Here is a 26510-nt window from a genome sequence, read left to right as displayed (position 1 = left end):
TTTACAAGACAATCTATACCGCGTTTGTTACAACCTGTCCCCTTTCCCGCACTAGGGAGCGCTCGACAGTTTCGGTGCCAATGAGAAACGAGGAAAAAATCGTCTGCTGGGCAGCGAGGAGCGAATGGAAGCCAGAATAGAGGCGCTTACGTAGACGCTGTTGCGACGTTGCGTATTTTAATTGGCTGCCTGGCTTCGACTTTCCCCAGCACCGAGAAAAGCCAGGGAGCAACTAGCGCAGGAACCGGGACAGGTTGTAACAAACGCGGTATAAGTACATTCCCACATTGCTGTATGGAACAGAGAGCTTAACATTATTACCAAAACAGAATAGCAGATTTCAAGCAGCAGAGATGAGATACCTACGAAAAGTAGTAGGAAAGACTAGAAGAGATAAGATTAGTAATACCACCATTAGAGACCAGTTACAGCATAAACCACTATTGGAAACAATAGAGAGAAAGGCACTGCAATGGTTTGGACACGTTACAAGAATGGAGGAAGATCGCAAGCCTAGACAGGTGCTGGAGGCCAGGCAAGAGGGGAAGAGGACGACCAAGAGTTCAATGTGAAGAGTACGTAGAAAAGATAGGAAAGAAGAAAGGGAAAACAATGCCGGAAGTCCGAAAACTAGCCTTGGACCAAAAAGTGTACAGGACAGGAAGTGGATGATGGAACCCGACGCTTAATGGCAGAAGGGGATGGAAAAGAAGAAGAAGATATTTTCCTCAGCATCTAAAACTCTAACCACCATTACTTCTGATCATCGGGCGATTAGCCTAATCACACAGAAAAAGCGACTTAAATAAGATAAGGTAGAGTCTGCTGCCACGTTCTTTTTCTGCTGGAACCTCAAAAAAGATCTGCGTGGCAGCAGACTCGGTCTTTGTTTTATGGTGATTTCATCATGCTATATATGCAATACATTTGTAACACACCCAGATAGCAAGGTAGACTTACCTCAAATCCACATTAAGTTTGCAATGCAAGTAACGGGAACTTGCAGGAAAATTTCAGAGCAAGTCTGTAAATTTGCAGCAAATTGAAAGCAAAGGTACTAATTACCAACATTTGAAATTGCAGTAAGTTCTAACTGTAACCTGCAGCTAACTTGCACGATAAGTCTCAAGGCTTGCTGCAAGTTAACATGAAACTTGTAAGGCAGGTGTTAAAGTCTCAAAGGCTTGCTACAAGTTAACCTGAAACTTGCAAAGTAGGTGTTAAAGATCTGAGGCTTGCTGGAAGTTAACCTGAAACTTGCAAGGCAGGTATTGAAACTTGCAGCAAGTTGACCACAATCTTGCTGGGCAACTAACACCAGCAGGTGGTGGGTCCGAATAAGATAAAGAAGTAGTAGGAAAAAATGGTGTATCAGAGAAAATTAAACCAATAGTTACACATACTTATTAGAAAATGTGGTTTCTAATGAGTGTGTGTAACTATTGATATAATTTTCTCTACTACACCATTTTTTCCTACTAGCCCTTCATCTAATTCAGACCCACTACATGCAGTAGGGTAAATATTCCCACCACAGAACCAAGTAGTCACATTTTTAACCAATATTTCCAAATCTAAGGACGAATGATATGTAAAATTGACACTAACTACTACTAATTGATAAAATGAGTAACATGAAGAAAAATGCAAAAAAGACAAAAAAAAAAATTGTCTAAAATTAAATTCAATGCCATTAAATGTACATGAAGCATATACGAACTATTTTGTAATTCTTATGCACACATCAAACTAATTAATAGTCTCCAATAAAAATACATAAATTTGCTGCAGAAAATAAAATAGCTAAACATATGGAAAATACTTGAACTATATTTTTAAAAAAAGAAACAAAAGATATGGACTAATTAGTCGGAGAAGTATGAATAAATCTCTCATCAAAGGGAAAGTGAATTTCTAGTTAAATATATTCATTTTGAGTTTACACCCAAATCCAGCAATGCGCTTCCCCCAAAATTATATTGGACAAGACTTTACTACATTTGCAGCCTGCGGTTGTAAACAGATTATTGTAATTTGATCAAAGTGAAAGTGGATGTAGTGTTCCACTTTCACTTTGAACGAATGCCACATCTATATGTAGTGTTATAGATGTGGCATTCGTTCATTTTATAATAAAATTGCAGTTAATAAATTTCACCTGTAGCTTGTAAGTAGGCATAAAAGAAAAATACCAAATGTGTAGTTTCAACTCATTATTTATATTTCTCATGTTTTTACAGATCATGTATTCATTCAGTCTTGTAAGGGGTCCTTAGTCAGGCTCTTCCATCACTTCCTGTTGTGTCTATGTGGGCTTCCAGCTTCATTTCTCTGAAATAAAAAATGCTGGAAAAAATAAGATTCGTGGCATCAATTCAAGTTCCATTACTCCAAAACTATTTTCTTTAACAAAAACACAAAAACACGAAAATACATTTCTGGGTACGGCTGAATTTACAGTGTACTCCAGAGGTGTGACATTATCAATACTTCATTACTTCAACATTGCAAGAATTCCTAATTTTTTTGATTACATGTGAGAGTTTTCAATGCATTATAAAATGCGACATATCCTTTGTTCTTTTAAGTTGATTTTACACACACACACACACATAGAGCAAATGATACTAAACCTTCAATTTAAAGTTATATCTCAACTACCATGCATCCTCTCAAGGAATCCAACCTTGAACCTTTTTTTACTAGGCGGTGTTAATCTTTTTTTTTTACTTCACATTTCTGCCAGTTTTGGCTAATCATGAAGATGAGAATGTTGATGATATGATAAAATTGGTTAAGAGACACTCACAACGAACATCCATGTCCCGGCTGAGATTAGAACCCAGGTTCTCTGGCTTCATAGAGTGATAATATTATCATTGAAACAAAATACTTGGATACTAGAGACCCCAATACATACACATACAAGCATGAGTGTATAATTGTTACTTCTGTTTGTAAACTACAACATATTTTTGTCAAAAATTGTTTTCTATCAGAATAATTTCTTTGGTAGCTAGAATCCACGAATTAAAATAAAAGTAACATTTCTGAGCACCACAGTTGGAATAAAGCATGTTAATGAAGACCCTTACCTACCGTCTCGCACAGTGCTCTGAATTTCTCTTTTAGCTTATTTCTCACACCCCTCCAACTATAAATGAACACTTGCCTTTGTCTGTCGAAATCTTATTGAATTATATTTTGGGTGAACTGTCTGACAGACATACCATAGTAGTTTTTATTTAATGTTCTCCTTCTAATGGCTCGTTACTAATTTTTAATTTCAGCAAAATATTACATATAACTTTGAGCTCCTGCTTTTCTGACAAGATAAAATATAGACATTTTAAGAATTTGGAATTTCCCCCCTCCCCTTCACCAACACAACTGTTACAATTTTTGGCCCATTTTCTTCCTCATTGCATAAATTAACTTATATTTCTTTAACTATAACATAATAAATGAAAGCTGCTTTAAAATAGTCTTCTGTAACCATGTAAAGTAATGTAAAACATGTCAGAAATTGAGAATAGTAAAACAGGTAATTTACAGATCAAAATCAAAACAGCAGTCTGACAGACCCCTCCATACTAGTTGTGTGATTATTGACATCCATAGTACTTGTGGGTTAATAATAAATATTTTTTTTAAAAAAAAAAAACTAAACATAGTTTTTATCAAAATCAAATATAAAATGCTATTTTGGTGTTAAAATCTAAAATTGCTTTTAAAACCCTAAGGTTCTCTACCTTCATTGGTGTCTTGTAGAATTTTGTGCAGAACTTTTACATGGAGATGAATGATGAAATTGATGAATGGACATTCACAAATATCCATGCCCAGGCCAGGATTCGAACCCGGGACTCCTGTATATGTATGAAAAGATAACAGTTTCTCTGCATAACTTCTATCAGTTCCTGCCAAGATAAGAACTCAGACAATACTTAACAATTTGAATTACACTAATTAGTGTCCAGTGCTCGGAAGGCCAGTGCCTGCCAAGCCGATTTTTAAATTTAACATTTCACATTTGTCAAAAACAATGTATTCAACATTCTGTATTTATTGAATATAAAACCAGAAAAGAAATGTAAATCACTCACTATTTTGGTGCGTTTTGGCCTGGTTTCTCCACACGTTCTCATCCCTTGCAATACTACTGCTAGTGTCCTGCATGCACCTGGAACAATAACATTTTGTGTTTCTTGAAAAAAATACTCAATACTTTACGAACAAAATGAAACCTAAATTATTTAGGGACATTTCAGTACACTTCAGCCCTGACACAACAGTACTTAAAAGTTACTTGGTATGAAAAAGAAGAAGAAAGAAAACATTGCACATAAATTATCATATCCAATTTTTTTAGCAGTTACAACAGGTCAATGCCCTAAAATGTTTCTATAACAAGGTTACTTTGCACAGTCATGGACACTTGTGGGTTGTAACGATTCCATTGAAAGTTAATGGAATTGTTATAACCCAGAAGTGTCCGTGACTGTATATACAATATACCATAAATAGGTTAGGATGAATAAAATTTTATTTCAATGATACTCAAAAATATGTCATTTTCCTGGCCATTGACAGAGAGCCCCATGAACCATTGATGGATAGCCCCAAAAACCATTCATGATAGCCCCACAGACCATTCATTTCCGGCTAGGTTAGGTTAGGTAAGCGTAGTTAAAAAAAGAAAAAAAAATTCTCGTAAAAAAAAAGGCACGTTTGGAAACACTGGCGAGATGCTTGCGCAATCTGCAGGTACATAATGGAAACAGCATAATGTCGCTTTACAGAAAATGCAAGTTCTTTACATCAAAAGTAATTATTTCTTGTTCTACAGCATTCTATGGTGAACTTTTCAGTTTCCGCGAATGAAAATACCTCGAAGAACTTCGACAATGCTACAGAAACTGATTTCAGTACGTAGTTTCTCCTGTATATTTGAAGAAATCCGTTCGGGCGATATCGCATATTACAAATTGCAGTGAAAAACAAAAAAATCTGACTTTACAGACCAGCTTTGCAAAAAACTGACAAAGATCAAAAACATTTTTTTTACTGTCAATATTAACCATTTTCCATTTGCATGGTTACAATAAAGTGCATGACATGGAATCAGTTTGAGTTAATTTTGAAAATATGGTTTTCACAGTAAATCTGGATAATTCTTGTGATCATGAAGGCTACTGTCATTGCAAATGGTTGCACAGATATTAGAAAGCCAAAATATTTCATGTATCACCAGAAATATAAGGTTAAAGCAAAGGACAAAAACTATTATACTCACAGGAAAAAGGTTGACTAATTTCATTTCCAGTGGAAAGCTATCTGTCACCTGCAAAAGAATCAAGAATTAGTTAGTACAGATTAAATATAATGAAGTACAGTTACTCTTATATTACCAAACAGTGACAGTTAGAAAAAACTTGGTTGTGACTATTATCTTGTAATCAAAGAGTCTAGACTTAGAATCCCGATGGAGGTGATGCAGTGAGATTCACATCAAACAATTATTTTTGAAGCTCAATATTTGTCCGTTCCTCATTTCAATAGTGGCATTAAATCTCTCAAGATAAAAATTAGGCCTCTGTACACAACTTTAATGTTAAGACAAAATATACACAAAACAGACATGTCACTAAATTTATGTTGTGTAAAGCATAAAAATGGACCTATTAAAATAATAAGACGTAATTTTCGAGAGTGGACATTTGGTCACCAGCTCCGTCTATAACATTTGAATTTAGTTCTCGCATAAAATTTGTTTGGTTTCAAAAAAAAATATGAAGTTTCTGGTGCATGGAAATAATGGAGTTTGGGGGTTAAAATGAATTCTGAAATAGTTAAGTTTTTCTCACAATGAACTTGTAAAGTAATTTGGTAACGGTACCAAATGTTTAACGATGTTCCCAAATTTTATAGAAGTTTTAAGAAGTGCCTTAAAATACTGGACACATTTGTGGCTGATTTCCATGTGAGGCTCAAAGGGGGTTCGTGCTTGAGACCAGATGTCACATGAGCATGCATTGGAAGCATTTAGTGATGTCATTTTAATTCTAAAAGCCATAAACCTGACTCACCTAGCCTAACAAAGAAAGCATTTAGAGATGGTTTGTGAATGTTAGAGCCCTAAACTTAACATGCCTAACTTAGCAACGAAAGCATCATACCTCTGTCCCCAACGCATGTGAAGTATGTGGTAGTGGTAGCCCGTATCCAAGCTTACATTAAGTGAATATCTGTTCACAAAATCACATAGGAGTATACGGAAGCAAAAAAAATTGAGTAAATGTCTGTTATATCGGAGACACATTAAAATCAGATATTTTGTGTTTCGGATGGTTCGTACTTACCAATTGTGTATTGCGTACCATAGTTGAAGGTGCCATTATGCTTTTTACACGAAAATAACTACGATTTTCACAATACGAGTAATTCTTTTGGTTCCTTTCTTCCGTTGCAGAACATACAATATGGCTCACACAGCTGTGGATCATTGCGCGTCGGGCTTGTGTTTTGTCGATTTGGAGTGGGTATACAGTGTTTACACCTTCTTAACTTTCGTGTTCATTATGTCATCACAAACCATTGACGGATAGCCCCAAAAATCATTCACGATAGCCCCACGAACCATTGATGGATAGCCCCAAAGACCAATCATGATAGCCCCACAAACCGTTGACGGCTAGCCCCAAGAACCATTGATGGATAGCCCCAAAAACCATTCACGATAGCCCCACGAACTATTGATGGATAGCCCCACGGACCATTTCCAGCAAGGTTAGGTTAGGTTGGGTTAGGTAAGCATAGTTAAAAAAAATTCTCATAAAAAAAAGGCACGTTTGGAAACACTGGCGAGACTGCATGACTTCCGACACTCGGCCATCTGCAGGTACATAATGGAAACAATGGCATAATGTTGTTGCTTTGCACAAAATGCAAGTTTATTATATCAAAAGTGCAGCATTCTACGGTGAGAAAATACCTCCAAGAATGGTAAGAGTCTAGTTTACGTCCTTTTCCTAAGAAATACATGTCATATATCGTTGGAAAGGTTATTTTATAAGGAATTCAACAAAGTAAATCCCAAGGCGAGGAAAATTTTCCTGGAGGAGAAAATCGAGAAAAACCGATGTTGTCCGGATATGCGTGATTGAACGTACTGAGGACCTTTTTCGATGATGAAGCACATATTTAGGGGTGAAATGAGTGCTAATGGAACCTAACCTCGTAGGCATACCTCGTTCCCGTGAATGGTTAATGACAGAAAGTGTAAAAAGAAAAACATACTTACTCTACGGATGCTGGAGCGCTGGCTGTCTGCTAGCACGGTTTTGTAAACGGGCAAGAAGGAGTGCGCAAAGAAAGACGTAAACAGGTAAGAAGGAGTGGACAAGAAGGACGTAAACTAGACTCTAGCCCCAAGAACTTTCAAAATGCTACAGAAACTCATTTCCGTAAGTGGTTTCTTCTGTAAAAATGAAGAAGTGTGTCTCCGATATAACATACATTTACCAAAAAATCGTTCTTCAGAAAGCATGGAATAAGTTATATTCCAAAGCAAGTGTTACCAGACATAAATAGGAATCCAATTGTGTAAAAAAAAAGGTAAGACTGCAGAATATGGGCTGCTTAGGAGGAAAACGATTCCTAATTCTATGGTAATGGTTTGAAGTTATTAATCAGGAAAAGTAACGGTAACATTATCGTATGGGTAAAACGGATTCCTTCAAATTTCCTTCAAATTTACAGGAGAAAGTACTTACGGAAATAATTTTCTTGAGCGTTTTGGAAGTTCCTGAATGTAGATTTGATCCATTTTAATGTGAATGCGTGTTGTTTTCTGCGAAAATCTCTGTCCGACATGCTGTTTCTGCTCCCGCCATTTGCTTTTTGCATGAGAGTGCAATGTTCCGTGTGTTAAGACGATGCAACCCCGTAGCCAGTGTTTCAGCCTCGCCGTGTTTTCACTAGAACCACCTGTCGAGTTCGGAACAAGCCATTTTTCCCCGAATGGGTGTCACTTATCGCACAACATTGTAGCAACATTGTGTTCCGACGTCACAGGAGAGAGTTGTTTTTACAATTTTTCTTTGTATTTATGCTAATGGAACCTAACCTAACAGGCCTAACCTAACCACGTAGGCATTCCTCGTCTGACGTCAATATTCAAGGTTGCAAGATTGTCGTGCGTAAAGGAAGAGAATTAACGAATTACGAAAGAAAGATGATTCAGACCCGAATGGGTGTCACTTATCACACAACACTGTAGCAACATTGTGTTCTGACGTCACAGGAAAGATCTTTTTCATGTTAGGCAATACAAGCTAACGCGTCTCTTAGCGAAAATAATAATTTTTCTTTGTATCTATGCTAATGGAACCTAACCCAACAGGCCTAACCTAACCACGTAGGCATTCCTCGTCTGACGTCAATATTCAAGGTTGCAAGATGGTTGTGCGTAAAGGAAGAGCATTAACAAATTTCGAAAGAAAGATGGTTCCGACCCGAATGGGTGTCACTTATCGCACAACACTCTAGCAACATTGTGTTCTGACGTCACAGGAGAAACCTTTTTCATGTTAGGCAATACAAAGGTAATGCGTCTCTTAACGAAAATATTATTTTTTCTTTGTATTTATGCTAATGGAACCTAACCTAACAGGCCTAACCTAACCACGTAGGCATTCCTCGTCTGACGTCAATATTCAAGGTTGCAAGAGTGTTGTGCGTAAAGGAAGAGCATTAACGAATTGTGAAAGAAAGATGGTTCCGAATTGCTGTGTATGGACAATGAACGTGGTAAATCGCAAGGTTATTTTACAAGTTCTACACGTAAATGCGACGTATTAGCATAATTTCAAATAGGGGCACGAAAGTAGATATTTTCCGGTGAACGAGGTTGCACCACTGCATAAATCGACAAAACACTCTCAGAACGCCCCCTAAACCTGTATGCTATGACGGCCATAATGTGTTACAGATTCGAAACAACAAGTAACAGTAAGTACTCGTAAATAGAGAAAATAAACATTATCTTAGTTAGAAATGCATTATTTCGCCTTAAGAAATGTTCCGCAACACGTTAGCAATGTAAAGAAGTCCGAAATATATGATTCGTAGGTGTTTCACCCATACGATAATAGTACCAAAGTAACTTTCAAGGTGCGGAAATGTGTAATTTTCGAAAAAAACAAAACAAGAAATAAGAGTTCAGGATGGGCGCTCTTGAAATTGTGGCACTGCACAAATGTAGTGAAAGCAAAAAAATACCTACGTTGTTAGGTAGCTAGGTTTAAATCTCTTAGCCTAAATAATAATTTGTCATTGTATTTATGCTAACAAAACCTAACCTAACGTTGTAGGCATTCCTCGTCGAAATAATGAAAAAAAACTGTGCGTAAACAATATGGACGCGAACGAATGGAGACATGCATAGCTTTTAGTAGGATGAAAAACATTTTTCATTGTATTTATGCTATTGGAACCTAACTAACAGGCCTAACCTAACCTTGTAGGCATTCCTCGTCTCAAATAATGAAAGAAACTATGCGTAAACAATATGGACACGAACGAATGGAGAAATGAGCCGAGAAATGCATTGTTTGTAGTAGGATGAAAAACATTTTTTCGCACAAAAATATAATACTAATCGGAAAAATAACACCGGAAAATGGAAGCAAAATGTACGTACTTTCAGGGAATATAAATTTTGTTCATCTACGTAGAGGAACATGTTCTGCAGTGAGACCCAATTCTTACCATCATTAATCTCGAATGAAATCACTTCATATATCATGAACACCGTTGAAATTTAAAAAGTCTCAGATTTTAACTGGATGATCTAAGCCATGCGTACAAATCCAGCTGATTTTTTTCTTTTCTTTTTAAGAGCAATCTAATCTAACTACTTGACTTAACAAAAAAAGCCATAAAAGAACCTCGCCCGCTTAATAAATGCAATATTATTTTTTATTATCATTTCTGTCATTTTCCCAGACAATGCTAAGAGTATTGTGAAAATATATACGGTATTGTTTCGTATCTCACATAGGTGTGCCTTTTTACTGAATTGTTTTAAACCAGTTTTAATTATTACTTATGAATTGTATAATTATTTACTTACCTTAGTGGTTACAAAATTCTTCTCTTTCTCGTTTAATCGGCTTGATAAACCACACGAAAGATTCTTGTTTGAAGTACTTGTGATCATGTCGTCATCACAAAACAAAAGAAACCGTGTGCGTACTTTTGCATTCATCTTTCATTAATGAGCAATTCTACATGACAAATACATTCTTGTTTCAGTAATGACCAATTTTACATGACAAATAAATCTTTAGCATATTTTTGAGTTAGTGTTTTAAGTCCACTTTATGCACAGTAAGGCTAATCGGGACTGGACCTACAGTTTAAGGTGGGATCCGAGCCACTTGTGCCTCCACCGGGTATCGAACCCGGGAACCCTTGATTACAAGGCGACGACGCTACCACTGCGCCATCGGGGAGGCCCTCTCTTTAACATATTAATTTCATCATGGGTTAACCTATATTCTTTTAACGAGAATCTGAATAGTATATATAAAAATAGTACTCCAATCATCTGTGCCGTCGTGCAGGAATCAAAACGCCAAAGCCAATAAGAGGGGTTAAGTGGGCCGCGGCCCCCAACTTTCAATGAAAAAAATCATAAAAATGGGGAGTTTTTTCACATATTCGATAATGTAATGCACCCAGGAACATGAAATGACTTTCATTCGGTTTACAAAGGACCATTCTTTGAAAATAAGGCTAAAGTTTACCTCTCCTTCCCAAAATAGCGGGGAAAGAGGGGCAAACTTCCCATTTGTATGAATTTTTCATTGGAAGTTGTGGGCCGCGGCCCACCCAACCCCTCTTATTGGCCTTGGCGTTTTGATTCCTGCACGGTTGCATGCCCTGATGTTTTAGCTGCAAAACAAAAGTTACCCGAAGTAGATTGGTCAAATAATCTACGAGTTATAACATTTTTTCGGTTTCGCCGAGGCCTTTTGGCGCGAAATTTAAATTCGTACACTTATTTGACAAAAAAATGTTATAACTCGTAGACTATTTGACCAATCTACTTCGGGTAACTTTTTCTTTGTAGCTAGAACAACAGGGCATTCAACCGTGGAGAAATCAAAACGCCAAAGCCAATAAGAGGGGTTGAGTGGGCCGCGGCCCCAACTTTCAATGAAAAATTCATAAAAATGGGAACTCTTTACACATATTCTATAATGTAATTCACCCAGAAACATGAAATGACTTTCTTTCGGTTGAGAAAGGACGATTCTTTGAAAATAAGGCTAAAGTTTGCGTCCCCTTCCAAAAATAGCGGGGAAGAGGGGGCAAGCTCCCTTATTTTTATGATTTTTTCATTGAAAGTTGGGGCCGCCGCCCACCCAACCCCTCTTTTTGCCTTTTGTGTTTTGATTCCTGCACCAGTGACCCATCGGCCAACTACGCCTATATTTTCTATGGGTTACATGTGACCCATTGGCCGAGTAAATGTTAAATAACAATAAATGGGTAACGGGGTAAACGAGCAACCCTGGGAGAGGGAGTAAAGCCGGTCGGAGCATGGTGCTGATCACAGCACCCTCAAAACGAGGCGGCGAGATCGAGAATCTGTGTTCGGGATTCCGAACAGTCGAGAAATTCCAAATTATCATATATAACAGTGACCAAATCTTGCGTAGTTTCTGCACTTAAAAGGTCTGGAATTTCTTTAAATGGCCAATTTTTATTGCAGATGTGCAAAATCAATCACTTTGGGGGGAAGTTCAATTCTAGATTTTCACAGTGTTGGGAAATTTCGAAAAATTTACGACCTGGTCGGGGAAATGGAGATTTTCTCAATACCGGAAATCAGAATTATATATAAAAAATCCCTTCCCAATGCCATTACAGCAGTGAACACGATTCTAATAACAGCTGAAAACAGTCTCCCAAGATTTTGTAGGACATGGTAGCAAATTGCTGAAACTTTACAGCCTGTAAATCACAGAAAACAAAATTATTTTGATTAAATATCGCTTCAATTTAACCATTCGAATTCCATGAAATTTTTCCAGATATCTCAAAGGGGTAAGTGCCCCCCTGGTCCCCTTCTGTCGGCCCCCTTGCTGAGAGATACCTCTGCGTTGAGCCAAGAAGCATCAATGATAGCTAAAATGTAAAAATGTTGCACCCTTTGGAGTACGCAATACGTTCTAATGAGGACTTGAACTCCAGGCTTGCTGCAAGTGTGATACGCAAGTATCAGGCAAATTGTCACTTATACACCTGCTGCAAACTTATATTCACTTAAAATGCAAACTCATGGTTCCTGCACACTTACAGTGAACTTGCATTCAACTTGAACTGCCAAGCAAGTCTCACAAGACAAATGCAAATCAAGTGCAAACTTGCACTTAACTTACGTGCTATCTGGGCATACTGTGAAGTTGTAGCGATTACTTCCACAAAAAAAGGTTTTAAGATTAGGTCCCTCAGCAGTCAGCATTCTTCTAATAATAAACCTAAATGCTCTCGTAGTTAGATTAAGTTCTGTTAGCATTAAAATAATATCGTTAATGCTTTCTAAAGAAAAAGGTTCTAAATTACCTGTACATTCATTCCCACTAATCATAAACTTGCATTTCTCTCGTCTTAATCTGTTCTTAAGATTTGTAACATCCTCTTAGCAGACGGATTACGTGGCAGGAGCAAATTTGACGCTTAATCTTACTGCTGACACGTGCGTGGCAGCAGACTCGGCCATAAGATAAATACATAAAATATGTGATTCTCGAGTGAATTTACGTACAATTATGCATACAAACTTATAATTTTATATAATTTATATACCAACTATTAGAACTGGATGTTTTGCTATATGTTCTGCTGTGCATTCGCCCTACGCTTCAGCCACCCTAACCTACCCCTCGCTATGTGCCTGGATTAGATGATAAACACAGAATATAGAAACACATACGAGATAAATGTATTTATTTTTATAAAATATCATTAAATTTGAACAATTGTGGTTATGATCTAATACTTAATAATTAATACGAGGTGTTAAGAAAGTTACAGTCTTGTGAGGAAACGGTTGCGATTCTTTCTTCTTTCCTTTCTTCTATGGTTTGTTTGGGAAAGTGTTTCGAGGAAGACTGATCTGAAGAGAGCGGGGTGGTCAGCGAAATCTTTGGATTTAGCACCCTCGAGTTTTCTTGTGGGCGTACATGAAGGATGTCCTCTACGAAACTCATGAACACAGTATTCAGGGATTGCAAGCAAATATTCATAACTGTGTCAATTCAGTCTAACGGTAAACATTGCAAAGGGTGTTGAAGAACCTGTCTACTTGTGTGAAACACATAAAAGCGGCTATTTCCTGCACTTACTGTGAAATAAATTGAGGGGTCTAGTGAGTATTTTTATACCAAGTATTTTACTGATCTGATATATCTATAAATATCTTATAATTTACTGCAAAATGCTTCCATTTTGTTATAATTTTCATTAGAGCTGAGCCGATACCACCATTTGCCGATATCGATACACGGACCGATTCAACTTTGACAAGAAATGGAAATAAATTAAGTTTTCTAAAGCATTGCGTTGAGTCATAATTTGTATAACAAAGGGTAATTTTTTCTGAACATATTGTTAGGTAAATTATTCAAAAAGAAAAATATGAATTTCAATATAAATACCATTTATTATGAACATGTATGATATATTGTTGTAGTATACCCATGTGGAAAAATCAATCTAGCACATCAAATACTTTGAACAACGCTTAAATACTTTTGCCTGAGTGTAAATCATGTTCACAGGGTTACATATGATCTACATATAGAAAACTTCATATGTCTTCTGGAGGATCTTCACTGTCCATTGTTTCTGTGGATTTTAGTTTTTGGTAAACACCATGAAAAATATAAGGCATTATTGCCATGAGATCTTTTAACTTCAGGGCTGATATTAAATCTAGCACCGGTTACTGCAACACAACCTCTGCCACTCCTATTGCAGACACCATCAGTAAGTGGCATAGCTCCTTCTCTCACTCAAAATGCTGATGAGGACGTATTCAAGAACTCAGAAAGTCTGCTGCAGAACAAGCGGGAGCTATGCAACATGGTTGTAGTTCACATGATAGATGACAGATGGTAGGAGAAGACTGAAAATGGCAAAAAATAATATTTTCAAGATTTGTGGCATAGCTCCCTCTCTCACTAGACCCCTCAATTGTTTCCCTATAAGGTCGTGTAACTTTTTGAACACCCCACAGTTTCTGCAATATGTTTACAATATTTCTAAATTAGAAATAATATTAATAATAATGTTTATTAGTATTATTATAATTATTTTAAATCATTCGTTTCTAAAGTGCAGTGTTAAGAATATTGAATTGATTGTAAGAGTTCAAACTCTTGTTGGGGATGACTGATTTTGTTACAGCATTATGTTAGCTGCAAGTTTTCAAACTAAATTTGTATCACAAAGTGTTGTAAAGGAAAAATTTGCAGCTTTTTATGAGGAAAATTATATTGCGATAATTTGGTTTACTGTTGACAATTTTATATCTGAAATTCCTTTACTTTTTCTATATCCTTGAAGGGACATTTGGACTTCAAGTCAACGGTAATTATGGGCCATTCATTTGGTGGAGCCACAACATTGCTAACTTTGGCCAAGGACCATAGGTTCAGGTATGGATTTTCAAATGGATCTTTTTAAGATATAAAAATATAATAAATAGTTGAAAAGTTAGTGAAAATTGTGTCATCACGAGGGATCAGACCTGGAATCCTATATTTAAATAATTTCAATTAGCAATAAAGTTAATTAATACACATTTTGTTCGGAATAAAATTTCCCTATTTCAATTTGTTAATAATACTGGAAAAGTAATGAACCCAAAGTTTAAATATTGAATCAGTAAGTAAGAATAACTTGCCACTTTTCTTGAAAAATACTAAAATACTTTGAGGTGTGTTCGTTCGGGGACAAAGAGTAGATATCATATCAGTTTTAGGTCAATAATGTATGTAGTGATAAAGAAATGTCAGTCTCAGTGCACTAATGTGATGATGGATTGTGAACTAATGAAATGGATGATGTCTTCATAAGGATTCGAACCTAGGGCCTCTGGCTTCTCATCGTGTCACGCTGACTACTGCACTACGGAGTTCGGCACTCATGTGTTGAAGTGATATTTTGATATGTTGTTCCACTCTAAAGGGTTCCCAAGGAGGTACCTTCGAAACTTCAAATAGTAAGGAGGATTGAATGACACTTTGTTTGATTATTTAAATTTATGGTGGGTTATAAACTTTGGTGGGATATAAACACTCACATTATTTAAAACCTTTGTTTAACTTGTTTCAATTGAATTGCATAATAATTCTTTAAATTAGAAATTTAGAAAAATATGAACCTCCAGTAATAACTTCTGCACAGAGAAAAATGTTTGTTTGGATTAACCAAAATAATGGTAGTGGTGAACAAATCGTTTGTTTAAATAGGCATCAACCAAACAATTGTTCACCATTACCAAAAGATTTGGTCAAGTTCTATTTGTTCGTCGTAAACAATGTTTTGGTTACCAAAACAAAATATTATTTTAGTAAATCTAACAAAATTTAGCCCATTTGTTTAGGAAAACCAAATAATTTGGTCAAAATTACCCAACGCCAACGATTTGTTAAATTATTTATAATCTGGCTAACTTTATCTAGGGTGGATAGTTTGTACAAACTAACTGATCTCAAAATACACATTCAGAATAGAAAATTCACATGTCTTCTTCTTTAATTTGTAGCTTTAATGTTCACACATCTTTCGAAGTGTGTTAAAGCACAATTTTTCATTATGATGACAATCAAACGTAGCATTATTTGTTGTACAAAAACTTATGTTTCTTCTACACATTTTAGCAGAACCATCTAATTGCCGGTGTAGGAAGCTCAGTATAACGTATTTATATTCTGAGCTTTTTTTTTTCAGAATATTAGGTTACACAACAACATAAAGACTCGTTTCGAGTAATTATCTTTCTCTCTACATGAGTTTCAATTTTCGACAAAGGACTCTCATACTACACTCGACGAAACTAGACAATCGTTATTTCAAATTCGAAAGCCCGCTCACGCACATATAGTAAATTTAACAAAACTTTTTGTTTGTCTTTACTTATATATGTATAATTTTGTTTACAGTACCATATTTCGTCTGACCATTTTTTTGGTATTCTTAAACAAAATGCTTTAGTAATTACAAGCAACATTTGGTTATCGGAAACAAAAAGCAACCAAACTTTTTTAGTAATTCCAAACAAACCAGTTTTTTCTGTGTGCCCTGCATGTCTTCCTCAATAACACCAATGGAAGATGAAGAAGTTTTCTCTGGATATCAAACAGGTAATTTCTGGATAGCTATCGAGAGCAAACATCACCCTCATCTTCAGGGACAATATCTCGAGAAAACCTCTTCATCATTTCCTGCCAGGAAATTCAAGAATTATTATCTATGGATGATATTCAACTTGACGTCATCATGCAGTGCATTCTGGGAAGAAACAGCATGAAGTGGGGCAAAGTTGCACATGTCAAGGAAAGCATATGAGAAGCTTTCTTACTGTGAGAAATTTGCGATATTATATACGTCCACATTCCTCAGATGATCATGGGAATTATAAATTGACTTGGCGAAGAGAATACGCACAATGCTTACCTTATCGTTCATGTTTTCTAGGCAGTATCTGGTCAGTTTGCCCGAAGTATGGCGACTGAATGTGATTTCACGCAATGAATTGTTGGAGAAGTTGTTAGCTGAATATCATCCATTCACTTCCAAGGCGCCTACCTATATTTCAATGGACAGACACGAGGACTACAGTATTCCCATGCTTCTTCCTCTATTCTCGCACATAATCATAATATGTCATGCATTTTCCTTAATTAACTGTGTATTTGGAAAAATAAATACTGAGATAGAGTAAAACACCCATTTCAGAACAGAATTCTGCACATTTCCCATAGAGTCCTCAAATAATTTAAGAAATTTCAATCACACATATAATATTTTGTTTCGAAATAATATCGTGTTGAAAGTTATACATTGGGTCCCTTATAGAATTGGGAGGGGAGCTGGCCTCCCTGGCCCCTCTCCTGTTTCGGCGCCCTTGAAAGTAAAAAAATGCCAGAAACATCGCTTCTTTGTGTATCCTTGATATAGCATCAAAGTAACTTAATTAGTAGAAAATTAATTTAGTTTGTAAAATATCACTAATTAATTTTAATTTTATTGATAACACTGAATAATTATTTTAATTGTGTAATAACTTTTCATCTTTCCTTATGTTTCTGCTGACCCTTAGGGTAGGTGTAGCGTTGGATGCGTGGATGTATCCAATTAAACGTGTACAAGATCTTCCTGATCGACTGTCGCAGCCCATACTCTTCATTAATATGGAGAGATTTCAGAAATCTCACAACTTGGAAGGAATGGTGAGGTTTTTGGTTAACACAAGGGTTGAAAGGCGAATTGTAACAGTAAGGTGAGTAAGATCAGATAGAAACTAATATTAAATAGTCAATGATAAAATGTTAAACATGTTTTCCATTACATTAAATTTCAAATGAGCCTAGAACTTCATTTGTTCCGAAATTATATGTTTTTACAACTTTACAACATAATATTTTGTGTGTGTGTGTGTGTGCACTGGCGTAAGCAAGGGGGAAGCTGATGGGTATACAGCCCCTCCAGAAATATTGAGATAATCAAAATTTTCAAATCAAAGGTGTAAAGAATTCTGGAATATCCAAAGTGGTAACTGAAAACATCACTTAAAGTGACCCCCGATTGAACAACCTTTAGAACAAAGGTTAAAATGGTATATACGAAATATTTTATTGCATATCACCCCCTCCCCCAGAATTCAGCTATGTAATATCCACCTTTACAATTCCAACCCCTTTTGAAATAAAGTTCTGCATACGCAGTGTGTGTGCATGAGCTATTTTGATTTTTTTTCAGTGTGGGAAATACCAGTAAGTTCTCTTGAAACCTCTTGTTATTACAGAAATTGTATAAAATTTGCAAATGATTTTGTGTATTTTTCAGGCATTCAAACCATGAGGACCAATCAGACACAACATTTTTTGTTGGCTGGCCCTTCGGTGCCTTTGTAGGCAGGCAGTGGATCATCCCACCACAAGTCATTATGGGAATCAATAATAGGCTTATTTGGAAGTTTCTGAGCAAGCACATGGGTAATTAAAATTAACTAAATGATATTACACTTTAATTTGATATATTGAATTTCAAGATTTATCTCTGCATATATTATTATAACTTTACTTTGTGACTGACATGTGAAACTGTTTTCAATTACAGTGTAGAGTGCTCGAAGTGTGAGGTGGTGGGGGGGGGATGCTTATGAAAATTATCCTAGCAGGTGGATACTTTATGATCATTTTCTTAACTGTGGGAGTAACATCACCAGACGTTCACTCACACTTCAAGCACTGACAAAGATATCCAGGACCAACACAACCACAAGTGATTCCATAAAACCTTTATAATAATAATCTTTATTCATCCGTTGACCCATTTTGCATGGGTATTGTCACACTGACACTGATTCAACAAGATTTTGTGGATATCGATAAATCTACGAGAAATAAATAAATCTCTATGCGCATACTTTTTGTCACATAATAGAAGTCCACATAATATTAAATTTCTTAGGCTTGTAAAATATGTGGGTTACAGTTTCACAATCTACAGCTCTAATAATTTATCTTTACTTCTGTGAGTTAACATTTTTTTTTTATCAGTGCATCATGTGCAGACTTATAACCTTTTCAACAAAAGTGGTATTTTGTGTGGCATTATCCCCCATTAGCAAAACATTCTAATCAACGCAAACACATGTATAAATATTAAAAAATATAAATTAAGGCTAAAATACAATAATTTCAGATATAAAATCAAGCTATATGAAAGCAAAAAAATAATAATTTTAAAGAATTTTTGACAAAATTTGTTAAGTTCTTATTTTTTAATTTCTTTATTGGGCTTGTGTGTGGGAACCTAGTAACTGAAATGTAGAATTCCTAAAGATAAGATATCTGAATGAAGGCTTTGCAGTTAAATAGAAAACAGTAATGTTATTTTATTATCAATATCTTACTTAATCAAATTAAAGTAGCTCAAAGTTCACACCTAGGATACAGTAAAATAGACCAAACTATGATGCTAAATACACATATTTCTGTTCTTAACATATGTAGTTATTGCTGGATACTGGAGATGATTGATAAGTTGTAGAGCAGACAACATTGCTTTTATACATATAATATAAATTGTTTATGCAACTATAATATAATGTGAGATCCTGCTCTCCACATCATGGATATTATTCCTTTAACACTGACTGACAGCAGTTCCAGGGGGGCTCAGGCTCCACTGGCCCCTGTCTGGCTATGAGTCTGTATATTCTAATATAATAGGGTGAGTGCCGTGCTCATACATATCCACTAAAGGGTTAATCCTTGGAAACTTTCTGAGAAATTGTCTGAAAATTATGTTGTCAATAGTCAGTTGCTCATATTGACATGTATTGGTCTGTCACCAAATATCACCTTCTATGATGCATGACAAAGCTACCATTCCTTAGGTATTTGCAGGCAAGTTCATTCAAGTGATTGACTCTTTGTGCATTAGACACATTTGCTCTTCATAAGAAAAGACTGTTAACCACATGATCAACAAAAAGGCAAGAACTGTAGGTACAGGTGTGATCTGAGAAAGTATGTTGGACAAAGCAGCTTTTCACTGATGTAGCAACCAAATAACTCTGAATATTATTCCAATGAAATCTCTTGGCACTGTAATCAAAGACAAAAGACTTTTTGAAAAATGCCAGCTTGAGATTTTAGAGATTTGTATGTTTAATGTTACTAAAAAGGATGTACTGGTATATTTAGACTTAGGATACATGCATATTTCTTTATTAAGAAAATTCCAGATACAGCACAAATGGCCATTTGATGCTGGAATTGTTAACAATGAAAAGAGCAAAATTAAAAATAACACAAAAAAATTAACAAAAATAAGTCAGAGATGGAACTTTTTGATATAATTTACCAACATTTTTATGGAAGACCAAAAGACATTTACCGAAGAGAATATATATTTTTATTGAAAAGGCATACTTCAAAAATAATTGTTTTCTAATGCATTTTGACACAAATGTAATGAAACTGCATGTATGTTGCATATTTTGACATTTTTTGCCATAAATGAATATTTTGTTCCATTTTGCATAAAAGGTCCATATTTATGAGAGTTTGTCATGATTTTTACTTATTTAAGTCAAATCTAAAGTTTTCCACATGGAAACCACTCAGCCTGTATCAACAAGCAAGTATGTGCATGTAGTCAAGGTCAATGAGACAACAGGGATTGAGAACAGAAATGTGTCTTGCTGGATGACAAGGCATAGCTGAAATTTTGTCCTATTAAGATAATTTCTTCGCTGATAATTTCTGTTATGCAGTCACCTAATATTTTTCAATATGAACGGATCTATTGTAAAACATGGTAAGTGACATTTTGGTAATTTTTGAGTTACAAAGTAAAATGTGCCATCCTTAAATTTTCGAGTGGAATTGCCATGTCATACAATTTGAATTGGACTCAGTGAAGCCTTCTGAAATTGTAAACATAATACGAAAACAATTTATCTACAGTATAGCTTCTAATAACCTTTTTTCTTAATTAACTCAGAAATTACCAAAATGTCACTTACCATGTTTTACATATCGAACATATATATCGAAAGGGAATTCTTAAAGGGGTATTAGACCAATGAGAAATGTGACCAGAATGGGGTTAGTATTGCATCAAAATTGTTTAAGAACACAAAAAAACTTAAAAAATCTGAACAGAACTAATAAACAATTTCTCAAATGGAATTATACTCAACAAAATGTAGGATGTCAAGAATTGAAAAAGGACAGCTTACCTAGCAGAAAATGTAAGTGCACAAGAAATGTTTTTTTTTATGTACAAAGAAATTAAGCAGAAAATATCTCAATTCTAAAAGTCATAATTGATTTTCTGATTAAATTTTGAAGGATTACTGCCTCCATTAAGGCATCTAGGATGGAGATAGAAGTGTATTCACTGCTTTATTTGTTCCCGGAGGTGGGGGGGGGGGGTTATTTTCTTTGCTTCAGTCGTCCGCTGTGCTCTTGGTTGATAGTTGTTCTGATTTCCATCATCTGGCAGTATTGGAGGATAGTGATTGGCAGGTTAGGTTGGGCTCTCTGTTTTGTTGTGTTGTTTGGCACAGCATAGTTTGTTTTCCTAGGGTGGGTTGTAGGGAATTGTGTGTGTGAGGTCTGCAAGGGTTATCAGATCACTATAAGGGAAAAGTAAGACTTGCTATCCCAAAATGTAGGATTGTTAAATCAAAATATAGGACACAAATCATTCACAGTAGAACTTGTCAGTAAATAATGCAAAAAATTACATTTTTTTTAATAATATTTTTTAAGTATTTCTTTAGAAACCAAATTCCCAAACTTGTAAGCAATAATACATAATAATTTCTCACCACATGTATTTTCATCATATTTCTCGGAGGAGCCATTTTTTCTTAAAATTTCAGATTTAATCAAAATATACCTGTAAAACTCTGAAGTCTTCAAAGTCTTTGAAATTATACTGAACCAGTACAAAATCTTTTACAGATTCTGTGAGAAAAGTATTTATTTCATTCTGACATTAATTAAAATACTGTATAAATATTTGCATTATTACCTGAAATGACAAACAAATATTCAGAAATTAACATAACTTGAAATAATATGAAACATTATGAAAAAATTCTCTCAGGCAATCGACCAGGTGAGTTGTGGAAAAGATTCCAAGCTTTCGAGAGCTAACGTCTTCTACCCTGAAGATGAGAGTGACGTTAGCTCTTGAAAGCTTGGAACATTTTCCACAACTCACCTGGTCGATAGCCAGAGAGAATATTTTCATCATTCGTCGCCAGAAAAGCTTCAAGACTTACTTCATGAAACATAATGTCTTTCATTTTGGTGGTTCATGGTTCAAAAGCTTTGTTCTGTATCAATCTTTGTTTTGGCCTTCTTTTTTATGAACCGTCTGAATCAAAATTAATTTCACCAATGGGTGCAGTCCACAGAATTTTAATGCATGATGTCTTCTTTGATTACTCTCTTTTTCTACCGAAGCACATATGCACTTGTACACTCCCCGAGACATCTAGAAAGGTTTCATATAATTTGAATGCTGAAATTTTAGTGTAAAAACATGGACATGAGGAGCCATGAAAGACAGCAGATTATGTGCCTATGCAGATTATCCTAATGCTGGGGATGCTTTGTAAGAATGTTCTTAACTGGGGAAAACATCTCTCCATGTTTTCCTCACTTTGAGCACTCCTCCCCCTCTCCCTTTGAGATAAAATTCCTCAGGTCACATTGTCCACATGCTTAAACTGTCACACCTCATACTTGCTAATTGAAACTTGTTACTTATTAAGCTTTTAAAATAGCTAATATATCTATATTTTTGTAATAAATCTAATGATCAAAAGTAATTTCAAGAAATTGAAAACTTGTTATAAAGTTTTGTAAATGTGGTAACATTTAAAGGAAAGTGAAGAAATACATGCTCATGAGGTCAGCTGAATTCTGTGGGACTTGGCCTCCCTTTCAGTATCTGTAGTCGTCATCCTTTACAGAAAAAAATGGCGATGATTCTGAGTTTCTGATATTGTGGCACAATGTAAGTGAGAAAAGTCCATCAGCTTATATGCAAATATGTGTTCAAATAACTTAAAATGGGCAGACATTTTTCAAGTCAGTTCTAGTTACTGTATCTCATACTAGTTTATAGTTTGTTTCCCTATTTTTGAAGTAATGGTGGCTTTGATGGCATTTCTTGAAATTTTCTACTTTTATAAACATGGGATGGCTCTCACGCAACTAACATTCTGTCTTATTTATGTTGCCTCCATGTTAGCTATGTTATAGGAAAATAAAAATTGTGAAAGTGTTCATTCTCTTGGCCTCTTAATTTATTTTGGTAAATATTTTATGCATAATATTATTTGTACCAATAAATTTATTTCATTTTCTAGGAAATTCAACCGAAGATAGATATGACAGGTACCTGGAGAAATGGAGTAAAATAATTCTTGAGGGTCTTCCAAGCAAAGAACAAAAGATGGTGGTTCCCTTGGTACCTTAGAAGATTGGAAGAAGCCACTTTTTCTGCACCAAAGTATTTAATTTTTCGTCATTCATATCCTCAGGTTCTGAAATGCATATCAGGAAAGGGAAAACTGTGTGCTATACTGTACATGTGCAGCTTTAAGAAGTCGAAATGACTATATTCTGTGATTTTTTTCTCTTGCAATTAATATTTTAGACTGTACAATGCTTGTAATTTATATCAATTAACATATGAAAAACTGTAAAAAAAGAGGTAGTACTTTTTTCTGTACAATATGACGTGAAACAGACGAAAATAAGACATTTGACTATCAGGAAACAGTATTACTGTATGAAACGTGTAGAGCTTTTGTGGTATCTAGTAATATGTTCATTGTCAAGACAGTACTGTGCACATTTGTTTGTGTATGATAAAAATGATGATGTGTATCAAATTTAAGTACTTGATTCATGATCACAGGATTTCTTTTTAATTAAAAGGTGAAGAAGGCATATTCTCCCCCATTATAGTGTTTCACCCTCAAAACACACTCTTTCAGTTTGAAGTTATCCTGTTCCTGTGATATCCTTATAATAATTGCCATAAATTACTCTGACTGAAAAGACATTATATGTGTGAAGTCAGGCGCGGAGCGTCCATGTAAGCCGGGCTTACACTTTATTAGTTCTAGTAAAATGTATGTAATTATATGGCAAAATTAGTAAAAACTTCAAAGTTCAACTCGGCCCGATACCAGTCTTCGAGATCCTGTTTGTTAGATTGCAACACTTCAGCACCATGGGACACATGGGAACTCCCGCCTTTTGGTTGCGGAAAGTTGTAAGCCGTCTGAATGATGCCTTACAAATTTCTGACCGCGAAGGAGCAGTGCCTACCGTATCTGGATGGAGAAGAGCAAGGAATATAGGGAGAAGAACGGGTCAAACCCTAGGTTTGTAAACCTACGGCCACAGGCTTACAGCAGCATTGCAAACCCCATGTTTAGATAAAGTGTTGTTCATGGACGTCCGCAGTATTTCTTTCCATCAGGGAGGATTAAGTAAAGTATTTTTTTTGGGGGGGGGGGGGGGTAAACTAGGTATATTTCCCTTCTCAAAATATACTAATTCAATTTGAAGTTAACGTTTTTCTGCAACGCCTTTACAATAATTAACAATTTGATGTAACTGAAAAGAAATTGTATGTGTGAAAATGGTTGACATTCATTTTTCAGCAAGTGTCTCCTTGCCTTGCCCCTTCTGGACATCCATGGTGTCGTTTAAACTCCGAAAGTATGCTACATACTACTAAATTGTTCTGTGATTTTCATATTATTAATATTAATTTAAAACAAAAATATAAATATAAATCTGAATGGTTCAACCAACGTTCGAAGTTATACGTGAAAAGTTTGAGAAAATTGAACCACAACGAAAAGTGGCCCTCTTGTTTTATTTATGCCACCAACCTACAAACGACTTTTTAAACTTGTGCGAAATTTAGCACCATTGTGCTTGGGTTGGCTTCACTGAATACGTGCCAGCGAGACACAGGTCCTGCAAAAGGAGGGGCTCCAGCGTTGTCGGATATGAATGGTTGACTGCAAATGAGATTTGAGCCGGTGGTGCTTCAAGGAGGTTTTTTCCAGGAACAGGGAACTCTGAAGCAAAAATCCAACAGGAAGGGGAAAAAGGAGAAACCTAAAAATGAGCAGGATACGGGAAAAATAGATACATATTGATGTGTTAAATTCTTGTTTCTGTTTTTAGCTTATAGGAGAGCATAAACATCAGAAATATTATGATCTCTGTTTTCCGTTTATGTATGAACTCAGCTGGTAATAACTGAGCTAAAAGGTGCAAAAATAAGTAAATAAATAAATGTTAATGAAAGCTGAAGATTGAACCAATTTTACAAATCTCGTGTCAAATGTGAACAAAATATTATTAATTACGTAGTCCGTGATTCAGAAACTCTTCAAACAGCATTCGAAAAGCCTGTTTATGATCTTTTAGGTGCTAGATTTGCTTTTACAGTATCCTAAGAAAGCACTTACATGTCCTTTGATAGAAATTTCTGGATATGTCCCTACAATTAGTGAGCATTTCTTTTATAATTAATATTGTACTTTTTTTTACTAAATATAGGGAATTTTAAGGCAAGAGAGGGAATTTTTTTATATCCGGAAGGGATATTCCCCGCACAGTCCGAAAGATCACTGCTTTGAGCAGTGACCAATTTTAGATCTGGCTTCTTTTTGTTTCCCCGTTCTTGTTGTCGAGGTATTGCTTTTGCGAATTCCATCTATTCAAAGTGGACTGTCGGCCCTGTGCTGTTGTGTGACAGTGAAGTGCATTATGGAATAAAACGAGTGTGATTGTGCGGTGGGGTTGAGAACTTGGTGCAGACGCCGTTATCCAGCAAGGATTTTGCTGCCAAGAAGAAACTTGTGGATGTAGGTAGGCCCTTCCTTCTCTAGCAGGCATAGTAACAGAAACGAAAAATAAAGTGCGCCGATTTTGTGATTCAGCGTACGAAGCTGATACTTGGTTATGCGGTTGTAAAAAGTATTCTGCACTTTTCTGTTTCCTTCTGTTTTCGTTTCTTTATTATTATTATTATTATTATTATTATTATTATTATTATTCATTTTATCTAACTTTGCATATTTTTTATCGTTACGTTACTCATTGTGATAGGAATAAGACTGACTTAATTATCAGTTGAAATGTAAGAGATACACAACCTAGCAAAGAAAACACCAATCCCAGAGATTTATCCAGAATTTTTAATTTGGTGAAAAATTCCAGGGAAGTGTTCTGAAAAAATGGGGGGAGGTGTCGATGTGTGTGGATAAATCACTAACCATGTCAGCCCAAAAATAAGCACAACGGGAAATAACCTTCATCATGATAGGCTTACACTGTTGGAAAGGTCACGCTCTGCCACTGTGTGAAGTATACAAGTTTAGTTCTCCATTCATTTTCCAGGGGTGCTGTGCCCCTCCCTTGCCTCCTCTTTTGGATGTGCATGATTTGATTGGACAATTCTAATGGTTATATATTCTGTCATCTCTTGGCTATTGCGCTGACTGAAGATGTATAAATTTCAGCACCTTTATGTAAGTAGCCATGTATTTTCAAATACAGTTGAAAACTGTTTAACATCTATACATTTTATTTCTTTCTGGTGGAGATTACAGCAGGGTAACTGAATTGCACAATTTCATAAAT

At 35.6% G+C, this 26510-nt stretch overlaps 1 protein-coding gene and 1 long non-coding RNA gene across 9 annotated transcripts in view; one reads left to right on the top strand and one right to left on the bottom strand.

The window, feature by feature from the left end:
* Window positions 1-24299, top strand: part of LOC145981811 (platelet-activating factor acetylhydrolase-like) — a 183965-nt gene extending 159666 nt beyond the window's left edge. For all 4 annotated transcript variants that reach the window (XM_083115237.1, XM_083115238.1, XM_083115239.1 and 1 more), the window contains 4 exons: window positions 14641-14732; window positions 17402-17581; window positions 18148-18296; window positions 23204-24299. In XM_083115237.1, the coding sequence (XP_082971363.1) occupies window positions 14641-14732; window positions 17402-17581; window positions 18148-18296; window positions 23204-23313 (531 nt within the window). In that variant the 3' untranslated portion in view covers window positions 23314-24299. The remainder of the gene's footprint in view (window positions 1-14640; window positions 14733-17401; window positions 17582-18147; window positions 18297-23203) is intronic.
* LOC145981888 (uncharacterized) lies at window positions 2207-10226 on the bottom strand. 5 transcript variants are annotated; one of them, XR_014441001.1, is made up of 4 exons: window positions 10136-10226; window positions 5297-5344; window positions 4103-4183; window positions 2207-2331 (listed from the first exon to the last, which is right to left on the bottom strand). It is a non-coding gene; the product is annotated as an uncharacterized LOC145981888 (long non-coding RNA). The 5 variants fall into 5 exon arrangements; XR_014441002.1 differs by having other exon boundaries at window positions 4107-4183; XR_014440998.1 differs by lacking the exons at window positions 5297-5344; window positions 10136-10226 and adding exons at window positions 3753-3869; window positions 7776-7972 and having other exon boundaries at window positions 4107-4183.
* Window positions 24300-26510: the final 2211 nt, after the last annotated feature.

The sequence above is a fragment of the Lepisma saccharinum genome, chromosome 30 (genome assembly GCF_977018435.1).
Source record: "Lepisma saccharinum chromosome 30, izLepSacc3.1, whole genome shotgun sequence".
NCBI classification, from domain to species: Eukaryota; Metazoa; Arthropoda; class Insecta; order Zygentoma; family Lepismatidae; genus Lepisma; species Lepisma saccharinum.
The sequence above is the reverse complement of the archived record's forward strand: the minus strand, read 5'-3'. Positions and strand labels throughout refer to the sequence as shown.